This window comes from Clytia hemisphaerica, unplaced genomic scaffold (assembly GCF_902728285.1).
Source record: "Clytia hemisphaerica strain Z4C2 unplaced genomic scaffold, Clytia hemisphaerica genome assembly, whole genome shotgun sequence".
NCBI lineage: Eukaryota > Metazoa > Cnidaria > Hydrozoa > Leptothecata > Clytiidae > Clytia > Clytia hemisphaerica.
The window spans coordinates 841,044-858,051 of NW_027103900.1; the positions used below are offsets into that span (position 1 = coordinate 841,044).

Consider the following 17,008-nt stretch of genomic DNA (forward strand, 5'->3'; position numbering starts at 1 on the left):
ACAAATCATGAAAATTTTATTGAGTTATCACATTTTATCTTAGATGGATTTTGTGATTAATTTTTTATTGAGTCGGCGCATTTAAGATACTTAAGCTGGATCAGCCAAACTCTGGCAATCAAAACATTAATAACTATTTTTAATACTTTATGAATACGTTGTAAAAAAAAGCTAGACGCCGTCACTTCTATTAGGGGTCAAAAATGAAAGTGAAAACTAGGAGCTTAAATATGGCTAAGTAATCTGAAAATCAATGCTCAAGATGCTGTAAGAGTGAATGGCTTACTTTCGATTTGTCAGTTGAGAAAACGAACTGAAAATGCAACGAATCGATTCGAACACATTTTTTTGGTAATGTTTAGGAATCTTTGGGAAAAATTAGAACGAAATTTGATTTTAATTTCAAAAAGAAAAGATAAATGTCATTTTTTCTTCTTTTTAAATGCTATGGTTGATGTGAAAAAAAAACAATATATACAAAAATAATAATTTTGACAATTTTGTCAAAAATGCGGGAATTAAAAAAATCTTTTTCTCCGATAAAACCAAGCTAAAGTGGCGCGCAGCAAAAATTCTTAAAAGGATTAAAAGAAGTTTCTAGTAAAGGTGAAAACAAAATTTAACATAACTGTAAAAATTTTTCTCTCGGATTAGTACCGGGGACTGATAATACTGTATGCATAAAAGAACAAAAGAATATAAACGAAACATAAAATTCAAAAATCCTCTACATATACAGGCTAAAATAAGCTAAAATACAACTAAATACATTGAAAATGTTTTTCATGCGATTGAGTTTGATCAACGAGCTCGTCTTGCACGTAATAAAACGAACAAGAGGGCGATGAAACGAAAACCAATCACAATGGCGAACAAAACTCCAATATTCAGCCCCATGTTGTCCTGAAAGAAAAAAAACAAAAAAAAAAACGGTAGCGATAGAAAATCTAAATATTATTTTAGTAGAACTGGAAAATTTCGTCAAAATACACTGTAGGATTATCAGATCACAGAATGTGTTAACGCTTTGACAGATATATATAATGCACCTTTTTTATAAGAACCAGTAAATACCAGTATAAAGACTGTTCTTAATTTTTTGAAATTTTCATAGGCTTTAAAAAATATGCTATATAAAATATATAATATAAAATATATAGTTTTTTTACTTTAAAACTTAAATAGGGTGTAAAATCTGTTAAAATCAGTACTATTAGAGTAATTTCTGAAATTAGAGGCTCAAAATTGTTCTTAAATTATTCTTCGGTTTCAGCCAATATTCAGCCTATATTGTTCTTAAATTTGTTCTTATAAAAAAGTGTGTAAAGAAATGACTTACAGCACTGTAACCACTAGATTTGAGAACAGCTTCTCCATCTGGGAAACACGCAATTGTTGAATTCACACATCCAGCTATTATGAATATAAAGGGTTGTTAAGGAAGGGTATATATAATTTTACTCTTAAAGGGTCCTGATTTCTGGGGCTTGGAAATCACACTTCGGTACCCTAAATATAGTCAAACCAAGCGATGTTAAAAAAATATTTCCAAGAATCGCCTACAAATCACTCCTTATGGGAAAATGTCCTAAAAATTATTACCTAGCAAAAAAGATCAGGTAATGATACCGAAATTGATTCGTCGGAGTTTATTTTGATAGCTTTATTAACTCCGAATAGAAGAATGTTGAAAAATTACTGCATGGGAAAAAACAATAAAAGAGTGTTCATAACGTACGAATGGTCAAGCCATCCCATTGGTTGATTTGAAGAGCTTCGAAAGAATATTTGAACCATGAGATGTACTTCAGTGGAATGAAATAATCAGGAATCGACCTGAGAAATAAAAGATGGCAGTGTCATCATAATTTGCTTTTTTTTGTACGAGCTAACTAAGACCCTATAGAGGATAAATCTAGCGAAATTCTATTTTGCACAGCTGAACAAACAACCTTCTAATTCATTTTCGGTAAAACCGTGAAAATTATAGAACCCACGAATTACAAATTTGGCCATTTTTCATAAAAAATTGAAAAATCCAGAAGAAGAAGATATGCCTTTATCTTCTTATACGATTATACCAGTTGCCCAAGTATTTGTTGAAACCCATCAAAACATGAAAACAATATCCACTTACTCGTCCTTGATAAAGAAACCGCCGAACAAGAGGAAGGGCATCATCAAGGGAGGACCTACTGACGTCGCAATTTGCACGCTCGGTGAAATGGCTGATACTAAATAACCTGTAAAAAAATAAAGCTAATATTACCCTCTAACCCTCTAAGAATAAGAAATATACACTGTATGCACCCCAAAATGTCGGTGAACCCCAAAATGTAAGTTTTTGATTTGACGTCCACTGAAATTTATCAGTGTGCTTACAGCCAGAAAACTTTGGAAATGGATAGCCTATGAATATATCTAAATCGAATTCATCGCTTATTTTGATAATTTTATTGCCAAACCAGAGATGTAAATACAGTGTAGTCCCTTTAACTCGAAGCTCTATAACTCGAATAGCTCCTTTACTCGAACAAGGCTTATTGTCCCTTCAGTTAACAATGCCTTATAAACCTTACTCCGTAACTTGAAATTTCTTCAACTTGGACAATTTTGTGTTCTTCGTCATTTGAACTTCAACGGATTTTTCTAGGTATTTCCAAGAAATGACAGGCACGATTTAATGAAAATCCTCTCGTCTGACACACAAAAGCAAAATAACAGATGGTAGACTCGTCACTTACCGAACGATAGGGCACATTGTGTGATCAGTTGAACAATTCCACAGAAAATGAAAAAATTGGCTGCTTCTGCTCGTAACCCTAAAAGTAGACCATGAAAATAATTCAGTTTCAGTTCACCTTAAAACACTCATACTCTGTCGGGTAACTATTGAATTGAATTGATAAATATCATATTACTTCGAATAAACACCACCCTTCTTTTAAACGCCCTTCCCTTAAAGGCAAAATTTTCGATAAACAACCCTTTCTTTTAAACGCACCCTCGAATGCCCGCCCCTCCTAAAATCCTTAAAATTTAAGAAACGCCCGGGCGTTTATTCGAAGTAATATGGCAGTCCACGAAGTTCTTCCAGCTCCCTTTCGAATACAACCACAGGTGTCACATGAGAGCAATAAAGTCTTGAAAACTCAAAATTGAAATTTCATTTAGGAAAATATGGTCTGTCCTTCCAAATTTTTCCCCCAATTTTATTTCTCTGGTAAGGTAATGATCAAGGGATTTAGCTTACCAGCCATCCAATAGACAATCACAGAGAAAATGAATCCACCAAGAGTATACCAAGGAAGCTAAAATCAAAAGCACAAAAATAAAGAAGTATGCGATTAATACTCAGTGAAAATGTGTATGTATCGAATTCAAACATAAAAATTGTGTATAAAATTATATGGACCCGTTTTTTCGAAAACGATCCTTAGCAGGATTAAAATTTCAAAAAAATTGTGATCCAATTCTTGGAAGTGAAAAGGTTCCGCAAGCAGGACCTTTACAAATAATCTTCACGCGAACCTACCTGAGTTAGTGTTTTACATGATAAGCAAGATCTTTACAGAGGAATCTATATGTGAACCTACCTCAGCCAGCGTTTTACATATGAAGTACACCATTGTCCGATACATCCCTTGCTTATGCTCTTTCAGAAACACTGGCAACTCTGCTGGAAACACCTTAAAAATCAAACAACAAACATCATTATCAACCATGTATTAGTCTAGTAAGCTAGACGACTAATTCAGACATAGTAGAAATAAAGCAGAAAGTAATGGAGGGGACAATTTAGTCTATACAATTTAGTTTATACAAACTAAATCCGGTAACAATAATCGTATTATCATATAACGCCTATACTACTACTGTATTACACGTATTATAAACGACTCCAGTCTAACCATGTACATATATAAATCCAACAAAATAAGGGGGTACTAGGTTTGCGAAGTGACGGGTATGCCCGGGTCAAAATTCAAAAATTTAGATTTTGCAAGAGAAAAGTTTTGACATTTTAGAGACCCTTTCAAAAATTTTGTCAAAATTTTAGGTGATTCTTCCTGGAATTTAGTCATAACCGAAAATCGTGACCCTTATAGAAAGAAATTCTCGATTTCAGTGATTTCGGGACATCTGAGACATTAACCTATGAATTTTTGTCAAAAAGGGCTAAGCTTGCTCTCCGACATCTTTTACAGGATTTACCCCAGGTTGATTCCATTCGATTCGAAAAGCAATTTGTTTCAAAACATTGAAATTCAAAAATGAGCTCTCACTTGAAGTGATATTCGTGATATTTTAGTGATGGTAGAAACTTGATGAAGTGTATATTGTAATAATTGTTGTCAAACTTACATGCGTAACAAAAGAAACCCAAGAAATAATTAGTGACAAAAGATTGAGGGAAAAAATGAAATCACTCGTTTGAAGCACCATGCATGTTCATGTTTAAACTGATTGTAAAAAGTTGATGTAAAAAGCGATATTCACAATATGAAAAGATAATTCTTGTCAAACTTACATATAGTGAACCAGTTATAGAGTTGAAAGTCATTGTAGTGGTGACGAAAAATAAGGCTCCATTTAAATTACGTACAGAATCTTGGCCTTCGTTTCCTTGATTCAAATAAACTAAACCAGCAATTAATGCGATCACCTGAAATTTGAAAAACATGTCATTAACTAGTCTGTACACAGACCCGATATCTGCGGCTAATTTGACATTCATTGCCGTAGAGGGTCTATTGTCATGTTGTCTTTTCTGATTTGAGACTTTTCAAACCGACCACTGCGATGGAGAAGGACGAGACAAGAGAAGTGCAGAGTAGTTATTCACCCGATTATATTCGAATAAAAAGCATATAAAACAATAATATGGCATTGCCTGATGGTAACCCCTGTTGGTTTTACCATTACATACATCGATTGAAAAAGCCATTTTATTCCTCAAAAAAGAGTATCAATGCTCAAGACAAGAAATAAATATCCCCTCTCCCAGGAGGAAAATGAGAATTTTTTATTCAAGGGTCAACCATTGTTGAGACAACGTCAACAACTTGTATTTCTGAAATAAGTATTTTACGGTTAGAAATGTTTTCTTGATACAGCTGTATGTACTTACGACAGATTGTATCAATCGTAATTTGGTAACAAACGGCTCTCTTAAAGCAGCCATCCATGAGCGCCATAGAACGGCACGGAATTGTCCCACGATTCCCACTTTGAATCTAAAGAAAAAACAGGGAGATGCAGCGGAACAGCGATAATTCAAACTATCATAAGCCACCTTTCATTTCCCAACAACCTAAAATGTGTTTAGCAGAGAAAACTGTATCTCCTGTTGATGAGATCCATTTTCTATTTTAAGGAAGCAAAGTTCGATATGCAATGGAACTCCGTTTGGGTAAAATACGAAATTCCGTCAAATCAGTTGTTAGATAATCCAGAAGGACATAGGGGATAATATTAAGGAGATTGATGCATACCAACAAACAATGTAGCTTACTCTCTCTTATTCGAACCTATTTTATTTAGAACCTTTTTGTAATTCAAATTGAAGTCCTCGTCCCTTCAGATGGAAAGATATAAGATAAAAATTCTCTCTTTCTCATTTCAGTAAGATTATTTGTCCCATGAAAATCGAATCAGAGAGAGAGTAAACTATGAAAGAATACGAAAGAAAAACTTCCTCTTTGAGCAAGGTAATCTTACTTTGGTGCTTTAGGGATTTCATGATGGGTCTCTACTTTGCTACTATCTCCATTTTCCATTTGTTGTTTTCCAATTCCATGTTGAGTATCGTAAGCGTCGCATATGGCCTAAAAAAGAACAAGCTAGATGCTGAATGGACCTACCTGATGATGAAAGTTAGATAGCAATGCGAGGAGAAAAAAATCAGTCAGAAAATATATCGTTTAGCGAAAATGCATAACGCAATAAATTCATCATTGATTGTTGATGGGGGGAGAGGGAAGGGTTGTAGGGAAAAATTAATAGAAAGTTCTGGTCGCAAAAATCAGTTTTATTGACAATTGAATCATGCTTGATGGTGAGCATTGTTATCAATAATGTTTTTGTGTGAAGAACATAGAAATACAAGGAAAACATATAATGAAAATCTGCAAAGACGGCGATTTCCGGCATTTTCAACCGGAAAAAATTTTTTCTCAAAAATCAAACTCGGCCATGTTTTGAGCATTGCAAATACGCATCTTTCTGCAAAAAATCAGAAAAAGCTAAAGATGAAAATTCGAGAAAATGTAAAAAAAAAACGGTTTTCCGGCATATTTCTGGCATTTTCTGCCGGGAAAAAATTTTTAGAAATCGGGCTCCGTCACATTTTTAGGTATTGTCATTTTGCATCAGTGTGCAAAAGTTTCATGAAAAAAAAATATAAAGTACAGCTCGAGAAATTCAAGAAATACCGTTTTTTCCCGGCGAAAATAGGCTGTTCCCGCCGGCGATTTTTAGAAAGTTCCGGCTTCAAAAATCACTTTTATTGACAATTAAACCATGCTTAATTCATGTTTTTTGTTCCATGCTTACGGCTGCATGCAATCTAATAATGTTTTTGTGTGAAAAACACGAAATATAAGGAAAAAGTCCGATGAAAATCTGCAAAAAACGGCGATTTCCGGCATTTTCAGCCGGAAATAGATTTTTCTCAAAAATCGGGACTAAGCCATGTTTTAGACATGTTAATACGCATCTTTGTGCAAAAAATCAGAAAAAACTAATGATGAAATCTCGAGAAAATGCCAAAAAACCAGTTTTTCCGGCATATTTCCGGCATTTTCGGCCGGAAAAGTACGTTAATTGAAAATCAGGCTCTGTCATATTTTAGGTATTGCCATTTTGCATCAGTGTGCAAAATTTCATGAAAAATATAAAGTAACAGCTCGAGAAATTCAAGAAATACCGTTTTTCCGGCGAAAATAGGCTGTTCCGGCGATTTTTAGAAAGTTCCGGCTTCAAAAATCACTTTTATTGACAATTAAACCATGCTTGATGGTGGGCATTGCTACAAATAATGTTTTTGTGTGAAAAAACAACGAAATATAAGGAAAAAGTCCAATGAAAATCTGCAAAAACGGCGATTTCCGGGATATTTCCGGCATTTTCAGCCGGAATAGAATTTTTCTCAAAATCGGACTAATCCATGTTTTAGGCATTGCTAATACGCATCTTTGTGCAAAAAATCAGAAAAAACTAATGATGAAATCTCGAGAAAATGCCAAAAAACCGGTTTTTCCGGCATATTTCCGGCATTTTCGGCCGGAAATGAATTTTTTTCGAAAATCGGGCTTCGTCACATTTTGGGCATTACCATTTTGCATCTTTGTGCCAAAAATTAGGAAAAACTAATGAGCCAATCCCGAGAAAAGCTAGTAACGAACGGACGAACGGACGAACGAACGAACAGAGGTTAATTTATAGGACCTACAGCCCACCGGGGTAGGTCCAAAAACTGAAGCATGTACAGTAAACGTGATGAATGGTTTAATGTGAAGGTGCTCGACTTCAAAAAATACCTGTTCAATCAAACCCCAAAGCCGGGTTTTCCTGCATATTTTCGGCACATTTGGTCGGACTAGCCGTATTGTATAAGGTTTGCGAAGCAATCAAGAATTCGTTACGTAAGATTCTAGCAAAATAAGAGACAACTCTAAATATCCCTAACGAGACAGGGTCGTAAGCTTTAACGCGCAACACAAATAAATTTTATTGACAACTAAGCCACTCAATATCTTAAACATTGCTAGGGTATCATTAATATTCTTGTGCGAAAAGAAAAAGAAATACATGAGAATAAAAATTCCAAAAAACAGCGACTTCTAGCATACTCGATACATTTTTCAATTTTTATTTATAGGACTGTTAGGTTGGTCCAAAATAGAAAGACTTTCTCCCTTTGTGTGAAGATACTTTTTCGCTTATAATTTTACGCACTAACCCAATGGTACCAATCGTTTCCGTTCTGTTCCGTTCCGTTTCAACAATGTACGTATAGAAAATTTTCATATTACCAATTTTCAACCTTCTGTTATAAAACTTAGTGTTGTCAAACCCTGGCCCAAAAAGGTATTCTATTTCATTCTATCAAATCCCCTCTCCCACCCTCTTTAAAAAAACTCTACATTTCCGCACTACTTTTCTATACACCACATTACGAACCACAAATCACGTACCCCTAGGTGACGCTTTTAGTCTACCATTATGGATTTGTTGCAAGAAATAACTTAACAACAAGTAATGATACCAAAACATTAATCAGCCAATCAGAAATCGTTACCTTTGCTTTTTCTTTGCATTCAGCTTCACGTGACGGGATGATGGCTAATGTGTGAATGTAATGATCCGCTGGATTGTAATTCGGTGGGATTGGATAGCCAACTCTGTTACAAGAAGATGGGGTATTTTTAATTTGATTTAGCGAAAGTAGCAGATGTCTAAAGGGATTCCTATTTAACCAGATTTAACGGCCATTTTTGACCACCTTTTCAAAACCGGGTATTTGGTTATAGGCCATTTTGTGTGAAATATTATATCTAACATTTTTCTGTAAGCTTTGTTTTACCAACGAAAAGTCGTCATTGGAGCGCAAAAAGTTATCCATGGTACATTTCGACTGTGAAATGTTCGAATGGGCCTTAAAATTGCTTTGAGGTTAAACTCGTGCTGAAATGGTTTAAGTTCATCCACTCTTTTCACTAGCGAAACGTATTAAAAGTGGTAAAAGTGGTTTTTGACTAAAAAAATAGTGATTGACACTTTGCTTTCAGATTGCTGTAATGTAACATTTAAATTAGATTTAAAACACCATGAAAACAACGCAGTCAATATTTCACAGTGGCAAAATAATTTAAAAAGTATTTCAAAACAAGAATAACTGTTAATCTTGATAAATAAACTTACCCACTAAAGAAGCTGATGGCATCTGTTGTGCTTCCCAGGAAAGCTGTTCGACCCTCTGACATCAACAGGAGTCTAGAAAACAAAATCATTTTAAATTGAGATTTGTGCACACCAAAAATTCACCAACTGAAAGAAAGAAGCATATCAGATTAAGCAGAGCACTAGGCTACACTTAAGCCGCTTAAGTCTTAAGGGTTGACGCTGGATCGAGTGAGATATGACGTAGCAAACAGAAAAGTGGCCGGCAGGCGAGTTCCTTAGATCCTATTCTGGTAATATTCTATAAGGTACTTTACAATAGCGTTGTGAAAGAAAGGGTCAGCAAAAACGTAAAAATATCTTTGTAAAACGATTTTTTTTGGGGAGGCGGGGGCGCCGATAGACAATGGGTACGAAAAAGTGCATCAGCATAAGCAGTTTTTAGCCAAATAGAGAAAAAATACCCAAAAGATTTTCGTTTTACAAAGATACTTTACTTTTAATAGGGGGCGCCAAACTTTCAAAAATACCTCTCCTGTCTTGGTCAACCCGACCACGCTACTTTTAATTTAGATTGGCCATAATAGCTAATTACGCTACACTCTGATTAAAGGAAAATGGTGAAATCTGTGATTTTATTATTGGCAAAAATACCTGTCGAAAAGAGCAAATGTTTCTGAAGAAGGTTGATGTATGGTGGCCAAGACTGTTTTGCCTTCTTTGCGAGCAATATTTTGTAAGGCTGTAATTACACTTTCAGCCATGAACGAATCAAGTCCTGATGTGGGCTCATCAACGAACAACAAGTTCGGATTGGTGATGATCTGAAATGTTGGAGGATTAGAGCGATTACAGTGAAAAAGATCTAAAATGAGTGTCTCAAGCTCAGTGTCATAGAAAAGTATCAAAAAACAAAGTTCAGGCAGAGGAAGACCCTAGTCTACTTTCGTGTATGGCGACAAATTAAGGTTTCTATCGAACGCAAAGATAATAGCGCTACTCCGTCGTCAAAAAGACAATATATAGATAGTAAAACGAAGAGTACATCCCCTTCTCACAGACCCACTGCGGAACCACATCCCAATTGAAAATTTTACCAAAATAGCGTCCCCGGTGTGGTGTACTCCAATTTCTGTCCCCACTGAAAAAATCAAATAAACCAATCCTCACTGCAAAATGTTATGCTATTTTTCCCATCCCCAATGAATTTTCCTGACTTGAAAACAAAAAAAATTTAAATCGCCAGCCGTTTTTTTTACCCCACTGACTGAAAAAAATTTTACCGGGTCTGTGAGAAAAGAGGATGCAATAGTTGAAAAGTTCAATAAACCTCAGAAGCGAAAGACAAGCGTTTATTTTCACCACCAGAAATACCACGGATTCTTCCTGGAACACCAATAATTGTGTCTTTGCATTTCAATAAACCAAGCTGCAGCAAAAAAGAAACAAGATGAACATATGTGTAATGTGTGAAATCAAGTGCGTATTACTTATGGGTAATGAATCAACGGATCCTGCACTAATGTACTTATGTGTAATGTGGTCAAAGTCCTTCGTCTTGTAATTTCACGTCCAAAATTTTTGACCCAGGGCAGTCCAAACGTCTCTAATGCTGTAGAGCGTAAAGACAAAATATACACTACAGGCTCTCTTGGATCTTATTTCTAAAAGTATTCTTTCCACGAGCTACAATCTTTTACAAAGTCAAAATATCACGAGACATTTTGCAAATTTACAAAAATTCAGCACCCCTCCCCCCTAAAAAACAATTCTGGGTGCAATGGCAGCTCATTTCCTTGAACAACATTGTTTTGGGGATGGGGAAGGCTTTTTTATCCGTCTCACATATTTTACGAAAGATTGTAGCATAGACAAGTGTGTGATTTCGAGTAAGCGAATTGGTGTACCTGTGACATGACATCATGAACACGTGCTTTCTTTTCCTCGTTCGTTCCATCCATACGTAAGAGCGCCTGAAATAAAATAAAAATAAGTTAGATGTTGAAAAAATATTTTGGCGGACTTGGGACAGAAATTAAAATAAGTCAATACCTAGGCTGCTGGCATACACTAACGGATTCATGCTCCTTATAGATATATAACCTGAGGTTTTGTAGAGGTCTGCGATTCAGACTAGTCAATGCCAAAGAGAGAAGAGTGACCCTAATCAGGTGTATAAAACATCGAAGAGAGTGTGAAATGGTAGTAATGCGTGGTATTCGCTTACTTTTAATTTATTGCGTTGAAATGGCTGTGAAGTCAGAGGGACATGGAGGTATAAAGAGTGAACTCAATAATATTTCAACTAAATAGAATGTGGCTTTTGGGTATGCAAAGTTTTATACAAGGTCCTACTTACCTGAAAAGTGAGATGCTCTTTCACAGTTAACGTTCCTATAAACAGATCTTCTTGTTGACAGTATGCTGAGATGTTCTTGATTTTCGATTTCATGCTTTTGCCATTGACTTGGATTTTTCCACCGACTCGCATGTTGTTTACATTTTGATTGGATAAAACATTGAGTAAAGTTGTTTTACCCGCACCACTGGCTCCCATGATGGCCAATAAACTACCCGGCTCTGCAACGCCAGTAACTAAAGAGAAAATGAAAACGTCAATTGGTATTTCTATCATTTCAAAACATGTCAAGAAAGGTTTTTAGGTCTGATAGGAAACCAAAGTAAAAGATTATTCCCAGTAAAGTAGACTCTCTATAGCTCGGAACACATGTGTGGAATGAAACACGTCCAATTAATGGAGACTTATTTATAAGGCTAGGCTACCAGTGGATACCCCTTAAAACCCACAATAAAAAGTGGTACCCTCTATCTCATTGTTTAGTTGGAGTGTAAGGCTGAAACTTTTTGTGTTGAAAGTACGTTGTCTATGATTGTCTTCCCTAGCAGTGATGTTTTGTAGAAAACAGTTTTCAGTTTTTCACGAGGAAGTGAAAAAGTGCAGTTTTAGCTATTTACCCCTTAAGGTATGTGTTCACCTTCCTTGACACATTCTCTTTAATTGATCATATCTTTAGAACAACAAATTTTTATACATCAAAAGTATATATTTTCTGAAAGCCAATAATATTCTCTTTCTAATGGTAAAAGTTTCAGCTGAATTTAAAAAACTGGGCAGGATATATTTAAAATCTTAAGAATTTTAACCTTACCTACTTCAAAGAAGTTAAAGTCACCCATAGCTTTTGAAATTTGAAAAAATAATTTCGATACTATGTTCCCAATAGATTGAACCAAAAAAATGTCTTAGGATTTTTTTTTGGATCGACTTTAACTCGAGAAAACTTAAAAATTGTTAAAATTTGGAAAAAAATCATTAATTTCTCGAGTTTTTTCCACTTAACCTGAAATTGTGAAGCTTTAACTCGATTAGAAAAAAATCCTAAGACATTTTTTAGTTCAATTCTTTGCCGAAAATATAAAAAAAAAATTAAGTTCATAGCTAAATGCTATGGGTGACTTTAACCTCGTTAAAACTAGTATGGTGTGGTAAAATTTCGTTTTTTTCTACATCAATTTGAAATTTTTAACGAGATGATTGCTGTTAATTTGAGTAATCAGTGAAATGTGTCAAAAATATTACTATTCAATAGAGGTGAGAATAAACATCAGCTGAATTCTCGCTTTTGTCTTTGTTGTTTCCGAAAGAGACAATTATTTGAGTAAATAATCCATCATAAGACGAACTTTGTTTAGAAATTTAAATGGTTATAACTCTGGATCTAAAAAAGATTTTAAGATCGCGATTTTACCAAAATGAAATCCAGTAACTTTTCTTCCACTTTGACTGAAAAAAATTTTTTTGACAAAAAATCGGAAAAAAGGTGTACACATACCTTAAAACCTACAAAATGGTTTTTCTCGAATAACTTTTTACAAAAAAGTTCTTTTGACCTCAAATTTTGAACAGTGATTCACTGTAAAGTTACTAATGTTATGAATATACCATTAGTACCTAAATATTCTCAAAAATATGTGTTAAAATCAAAATACCCCTTAAAACCTACAAAAATAAGGCTAAAAACCACAAAGTCCGACCCTTGCTAACGGGATACTCAAGCTGATGGATACAAATTTGGTGTTGCTTCGTGATTCAATGGTTCAAAGACTTGCTAGAAATTCATTCCCACAACAATATTTTCATTTTTCAGGATTTCATGCCCATAATGCAATTGTGTGTGGTTTTTTCGTCAAAAACGGCTACGAAAGGCCAAAACCTTCATTCGCTTCATTTTTGACCTATGGTTCTAATGTTTTTCTAAATCTCCATCAAATTTGTGACATTTTGGTATGCAACATGACCAGGTTTTGAGAAAGTCGATTTTCAGATTTTATTGATCATTACCATAAAAGTGCTTTAAAGTAGAATTTTAAGGGCCTGTCATTTTCGTTGGGGTCTATTCACGAAGATGAAAATGATTTTTTCATACCTACCATAAGTATAGGTATCTAAAAAGTATAGGTTTTATGACCTTAAATTCAATTGTGTAATTTCTAGGTCCAAAAAACCTGATTTTTTGAAGGGATTTTTGATAAAATTTTGAATAACTTCGAATTTTAAGATACTTTAGCATCTTTAAAATCCTTAAAATTTGGTATTTTATGAAAGAACATTTATAAGAGATTGTAAAAAAGTGAAACATACCACATAAAATTAAATCTGGTAGTTATGAAAGCCAAAAATGCAACATTGTGGGTTTTAAGGGGTATGTGGTTTTAAGGGGTATCCACTGGAAGGTTAAATGAAGGGGTCAGAACATTGTTCAGTAATTCGTGCTTTATTCGATCGTGCTATAGTTCATTTAAGGTACGTAGAGTTACTTCAAGTAAGAAATTTCGAAAAAAAAATTATCATTTAGAACAGTGTTCTTAGGCTTTGATGGAGGAGTCTTCAAAGAAGTCTTGATTTCAAAGAAGGACAAAGGGAACTATTGACTTTTAATAACCCACTCACCATTTTTCAGGATAGGTTTTGTTTTCTTATAAGTTTCAAGTATGGACGGATCGCTTCTGGCTTTTAATTTTGTAAAACAAGATGGCGGCGGAAGTTCTGCATCTACGCATAAATTATCCCAGGTCAAGCGCACTTTATTGACGACACCATTGGATGAGAGAGCTGGATTGCTCAGTACTACTTCACCGTCATCTGTATCCTCACGGAGCTAAAAAATAGGAAGAAAATAAATAAAAGATTCGTTTGCTAATAGACCTGTCAACATTTAAAGCATAAGGACTAGGAGACTGGTTCGAGTTTACCAAGAACACTGACCTTTATATAACCCTGGACCAAGCAATATCTGCCATCTTTGATTGGAGTTTTTTTAGAATTGGTACCCAAGGAGAAGCCATTGCAATGCTAAAAATTAACGTCTAACGCCGCTACATCATCAAAAGAATTTGAGGGAAAGTAGACCTAGCTCTCTCGATGCATTTACACCGCTATTGAGTAGTGCCGACATTAGGGTAACTCAAAAAACTCCGATCAAAGATTTTGCTTGGCTGGGATTGAGAAGCTTTGTCCAGGGTTATATAAAGGTCAGTGACCAAGAAGGATTGACGTCAAAAGATCTGAAGTCGTTGCATTGCTATTCTCAAAGACAAGAAATTTTGAAGTCATTTCCGAGGTATTATAGCGGAAGTCGCTTCCCACAAAGTTTATTTCACAGTATGATGTATTACATATATTGATATTACAACTTTTGTCGAAAGAAAGCCTTGTTTTATGATATAACTGTCCAATGACGCAGCTTAATGCGCCTAAGGGCCGGTATCCACTTTCGCACAAAATGGGCGACAGTTTTTTCTCAACCTTTTTTGCCTAAAGAAAAGATTACGCCGTAAAAGAGTATCGTACGAACAAAAAAAAGTTGAAAGAAGTTCAATTTTTTCAACCGTTACGTCATTGATGGAATTGCTTCATTTTTCAACCGACCAATGACCTTACAAAAACGTTAAAAAGTTTTCGCTCTTTTCGCGCGAAAGTGGAGACCAGCCTTAAGAACATGGAAAGTCAATCCGACCATATGGAAAGGTCCCATGTCATTAAAAGATGAAATTTATCAACCATCATTACCAGAGCGGTTTCATCTTTCTTGTTGTCTGTTTTACACATCTTCACCTCATCAAAGTTTCCCGATAAAATGAATGTTTTCATGAAGTTTCAAAATCTTTCATTAAATAACGTGATCAATGTTCTTTCCGAAATCAATTACCGATTTATTTTTTATAAGCATCTTAATACATCTAGCAATTCTTTGCACCACATGGAAGAAAAATTACTCCGGCACGTTCAAAATATCTTAAAGCTTTCATCCCAGTTCAATGTTTGAGTCTTAATATTCTGATAGATTTGCCATCTGATTTTAGATTGTGGTTGATTTCAGTTATGGTAAGGTTATATCGAAACAAAAAGAAATATTTTGATCAATTTCAGCTTCATTTAGTTTCACTGTCAACCTAACTAGGTTTCTATTTGACCGCCTGAATATAAGCGACTGGAAAGAAATAAAGAATGTGGTTCTAGAATTTTAAATTTTTACTTAGTTTTACCCACGACCAAAATATACAGAAGCTTGTTAGTGCCATCATATTATAAGCAGATAATAATCAAGTTATCTTTAGATAACTTAATATATCTCGAGATAAATCAAGACAAAACGCAAGTAATTTTCTAAAATGCTAGAAAATTCACCAAACTTTTATAAAACTTTTGAGCGGATATTTATCTCAAGATAATTTTATCTCGGGATAATTTATCCCGATATATTGAATTTTTATATTTCGAAATTTCAAAACTTGTTTATTTCACAAGACTGAATCTACCATTATATAAAGAACTTATTTTCGTTATGACTTGACATTAAAACGAAAGCTGGCCTACAGACCATAACCTTACGAATTAATTAAAGCTCAATTCTTCATTAGGGAGAGCCCCTCTATATCCGCGTGTGCATGATGCAGGTTGCTTTATCAAAACAATGAAAAGGAACCTGTTAATTGTATTCGACCAGTATTAATGTTACATTCAAAAAGCAATTTATACACAAATTTGGCGGAGAGGGGTTGTCCCGATCCAATTATAGCTTATGTAAACCCTTTGTTCTATTGTACAGGCATTTTCTAAGTATGTAATTAATAGATAAATATCCGAAAGAATATGGGATGTGTGCTTATAAAGAGAACGAATGCGTGAGAAAGAAGCTGAATTGGATTGAACTTAAATCGAATTTTGGTTACAGTTTAACCTATAGGTTGGCCCTTTAAATAAATGTTTTTTCTTAACTATAACTATAACCATTGGCTATAAATGAAGCAAGGTAGATCTAAAACATAATCGTCTCTATTCTAGCAAGCTAGACGTCTAATTTATACATAGTAGAAATAAAGCAAAAAGTAATGAATGGAACAATTTTAGTCGTCTAGAAACCTTTGTGCACTAACTCCAAACAAAAGAAAAGTGTCAATATGAACCGTTGATTTCGTTTTGAGAGTTTGTTGTTGCTTGATAAATTGTTTTCTCGCTACGCAAGTTTCTGCGTAGCTAGCCTCTGTATCTATAAGGCTGGAACACCGGATTCTTCCAGTCGTTTATACAAACTAAATCCCGTATTATTATCATTATTATTAGTATTGGTATTATTAGTACTACACGCATTATAAACGACTCCAGTCTAAATCGTCTCCCACAAAGCAGAAGACCATTTAGACGATTTCTTTTTTGCAATAGCGCGTATATACCATGAGGTAGGTATGTTATCCTGTCACCTAAAGCGACTCCCTTCGGAACTTTTAACCATCTGTCTGAATTTCCAATTTCACTTTCGGAAAGTTGAGTTATGATTTTTAATAGTAAAAGCTATATAACGCAAAAGAAGATCAGAATAGGCTTCAAAGTAATCTGAAAAAAAACAAACAGTTCTTACACAGACTTCTTCTTCACTTTCCATCATGTTTCGTTTTTACTTCTTCGAAATTCTTCCCGAAACACACCACTCACTTACAGTAACACATTATCAAAAAATATATTTTCAACTCAACTCATAGCAGTCGTAGTAGTAGAAACGTGAAATTTCACTAGCAAATTCAA

The 17,008-nt window shown here is 34.7% G+C and overlaps 1 protein-coding gene across 4 annotated transcripts in view; it reads right to left on the reverse strand.

Annotated features, from left to right (window-relative positions):
- Positions 1-398: 398 nt before the first annotated feature.
- LOC136808823 (protein white-like) overlaps positions 399-17,008 on the reverse strand; it is a 29,041-nt gene continuing 12,431 nt past the window's right edge. For 2 of the 4 annotated variants that reach the window (XM_067065367.1, XM_067065369.1), the window contains exons 3-19: positions 13,877-14,084; positions 11,264-11,499; positions 10,812-10,877; positions 10,235-10,333; positions 9,559-9,728; positions 8,926-8,997; positions 8,303-8,405; positions 5,722-5,828; positions 5,132-5,237; positions 4,532-4,666; positions 3,597-3,689; positions 3,254-3,311; positions 2,745-2,822; positions 2,138-2,243; positions 1,739-1,836; positions 1,340-1,413; positions 399-903 (exon numbers count right to left, since the gene is read on the reverse strand). In XM_067065367.1, the coding sequence (XP_066921468.1) occupies positions 802-903; positions 1,340-1,413; positions 1,739-1,836; positions 2,138-2,243; positions 2,745-2,822; positions 3,254-3,311; positions 3,597-3,689; positions 4,532-4,666; positions 5,132-5,237; positions 5,722-5,828; positions 8,303-8,405; positions 8,926-8,997; positions 9,559-9,728; positions 10,235-10,333; positions 10,812-10,877; positions 11,264-11,499; positions 13,877-14,084 (1,911 nt within the window). In that variant the 3' untranslated portion in view covers positions 399-801. Of the gene's footprint in view, positions 904-1,339; positions 1,414-1,738; positions 1,837-2,137; positions 2,244-2,744; positions 2,823-3,253; positions 3,312-3,596; positions 3,690-4,531; positions 4,667-5,131; positions 5,238-5,721; positions 5,829-8,302; positions 8,406-8,925; positions 8,998-9,558; positions 9,729-10,234; positions 10,334-10,811; positions 10,878-11,263; positions 11,500-13,876; positions 14,085-14,995; positions 15,085-16,844; positions 16,998-17,008 lie in introns of those variants that run through there. The other 2 variants (XM_067065371.1, XM_067065370.1) reach the window with 2 other exon arrangements.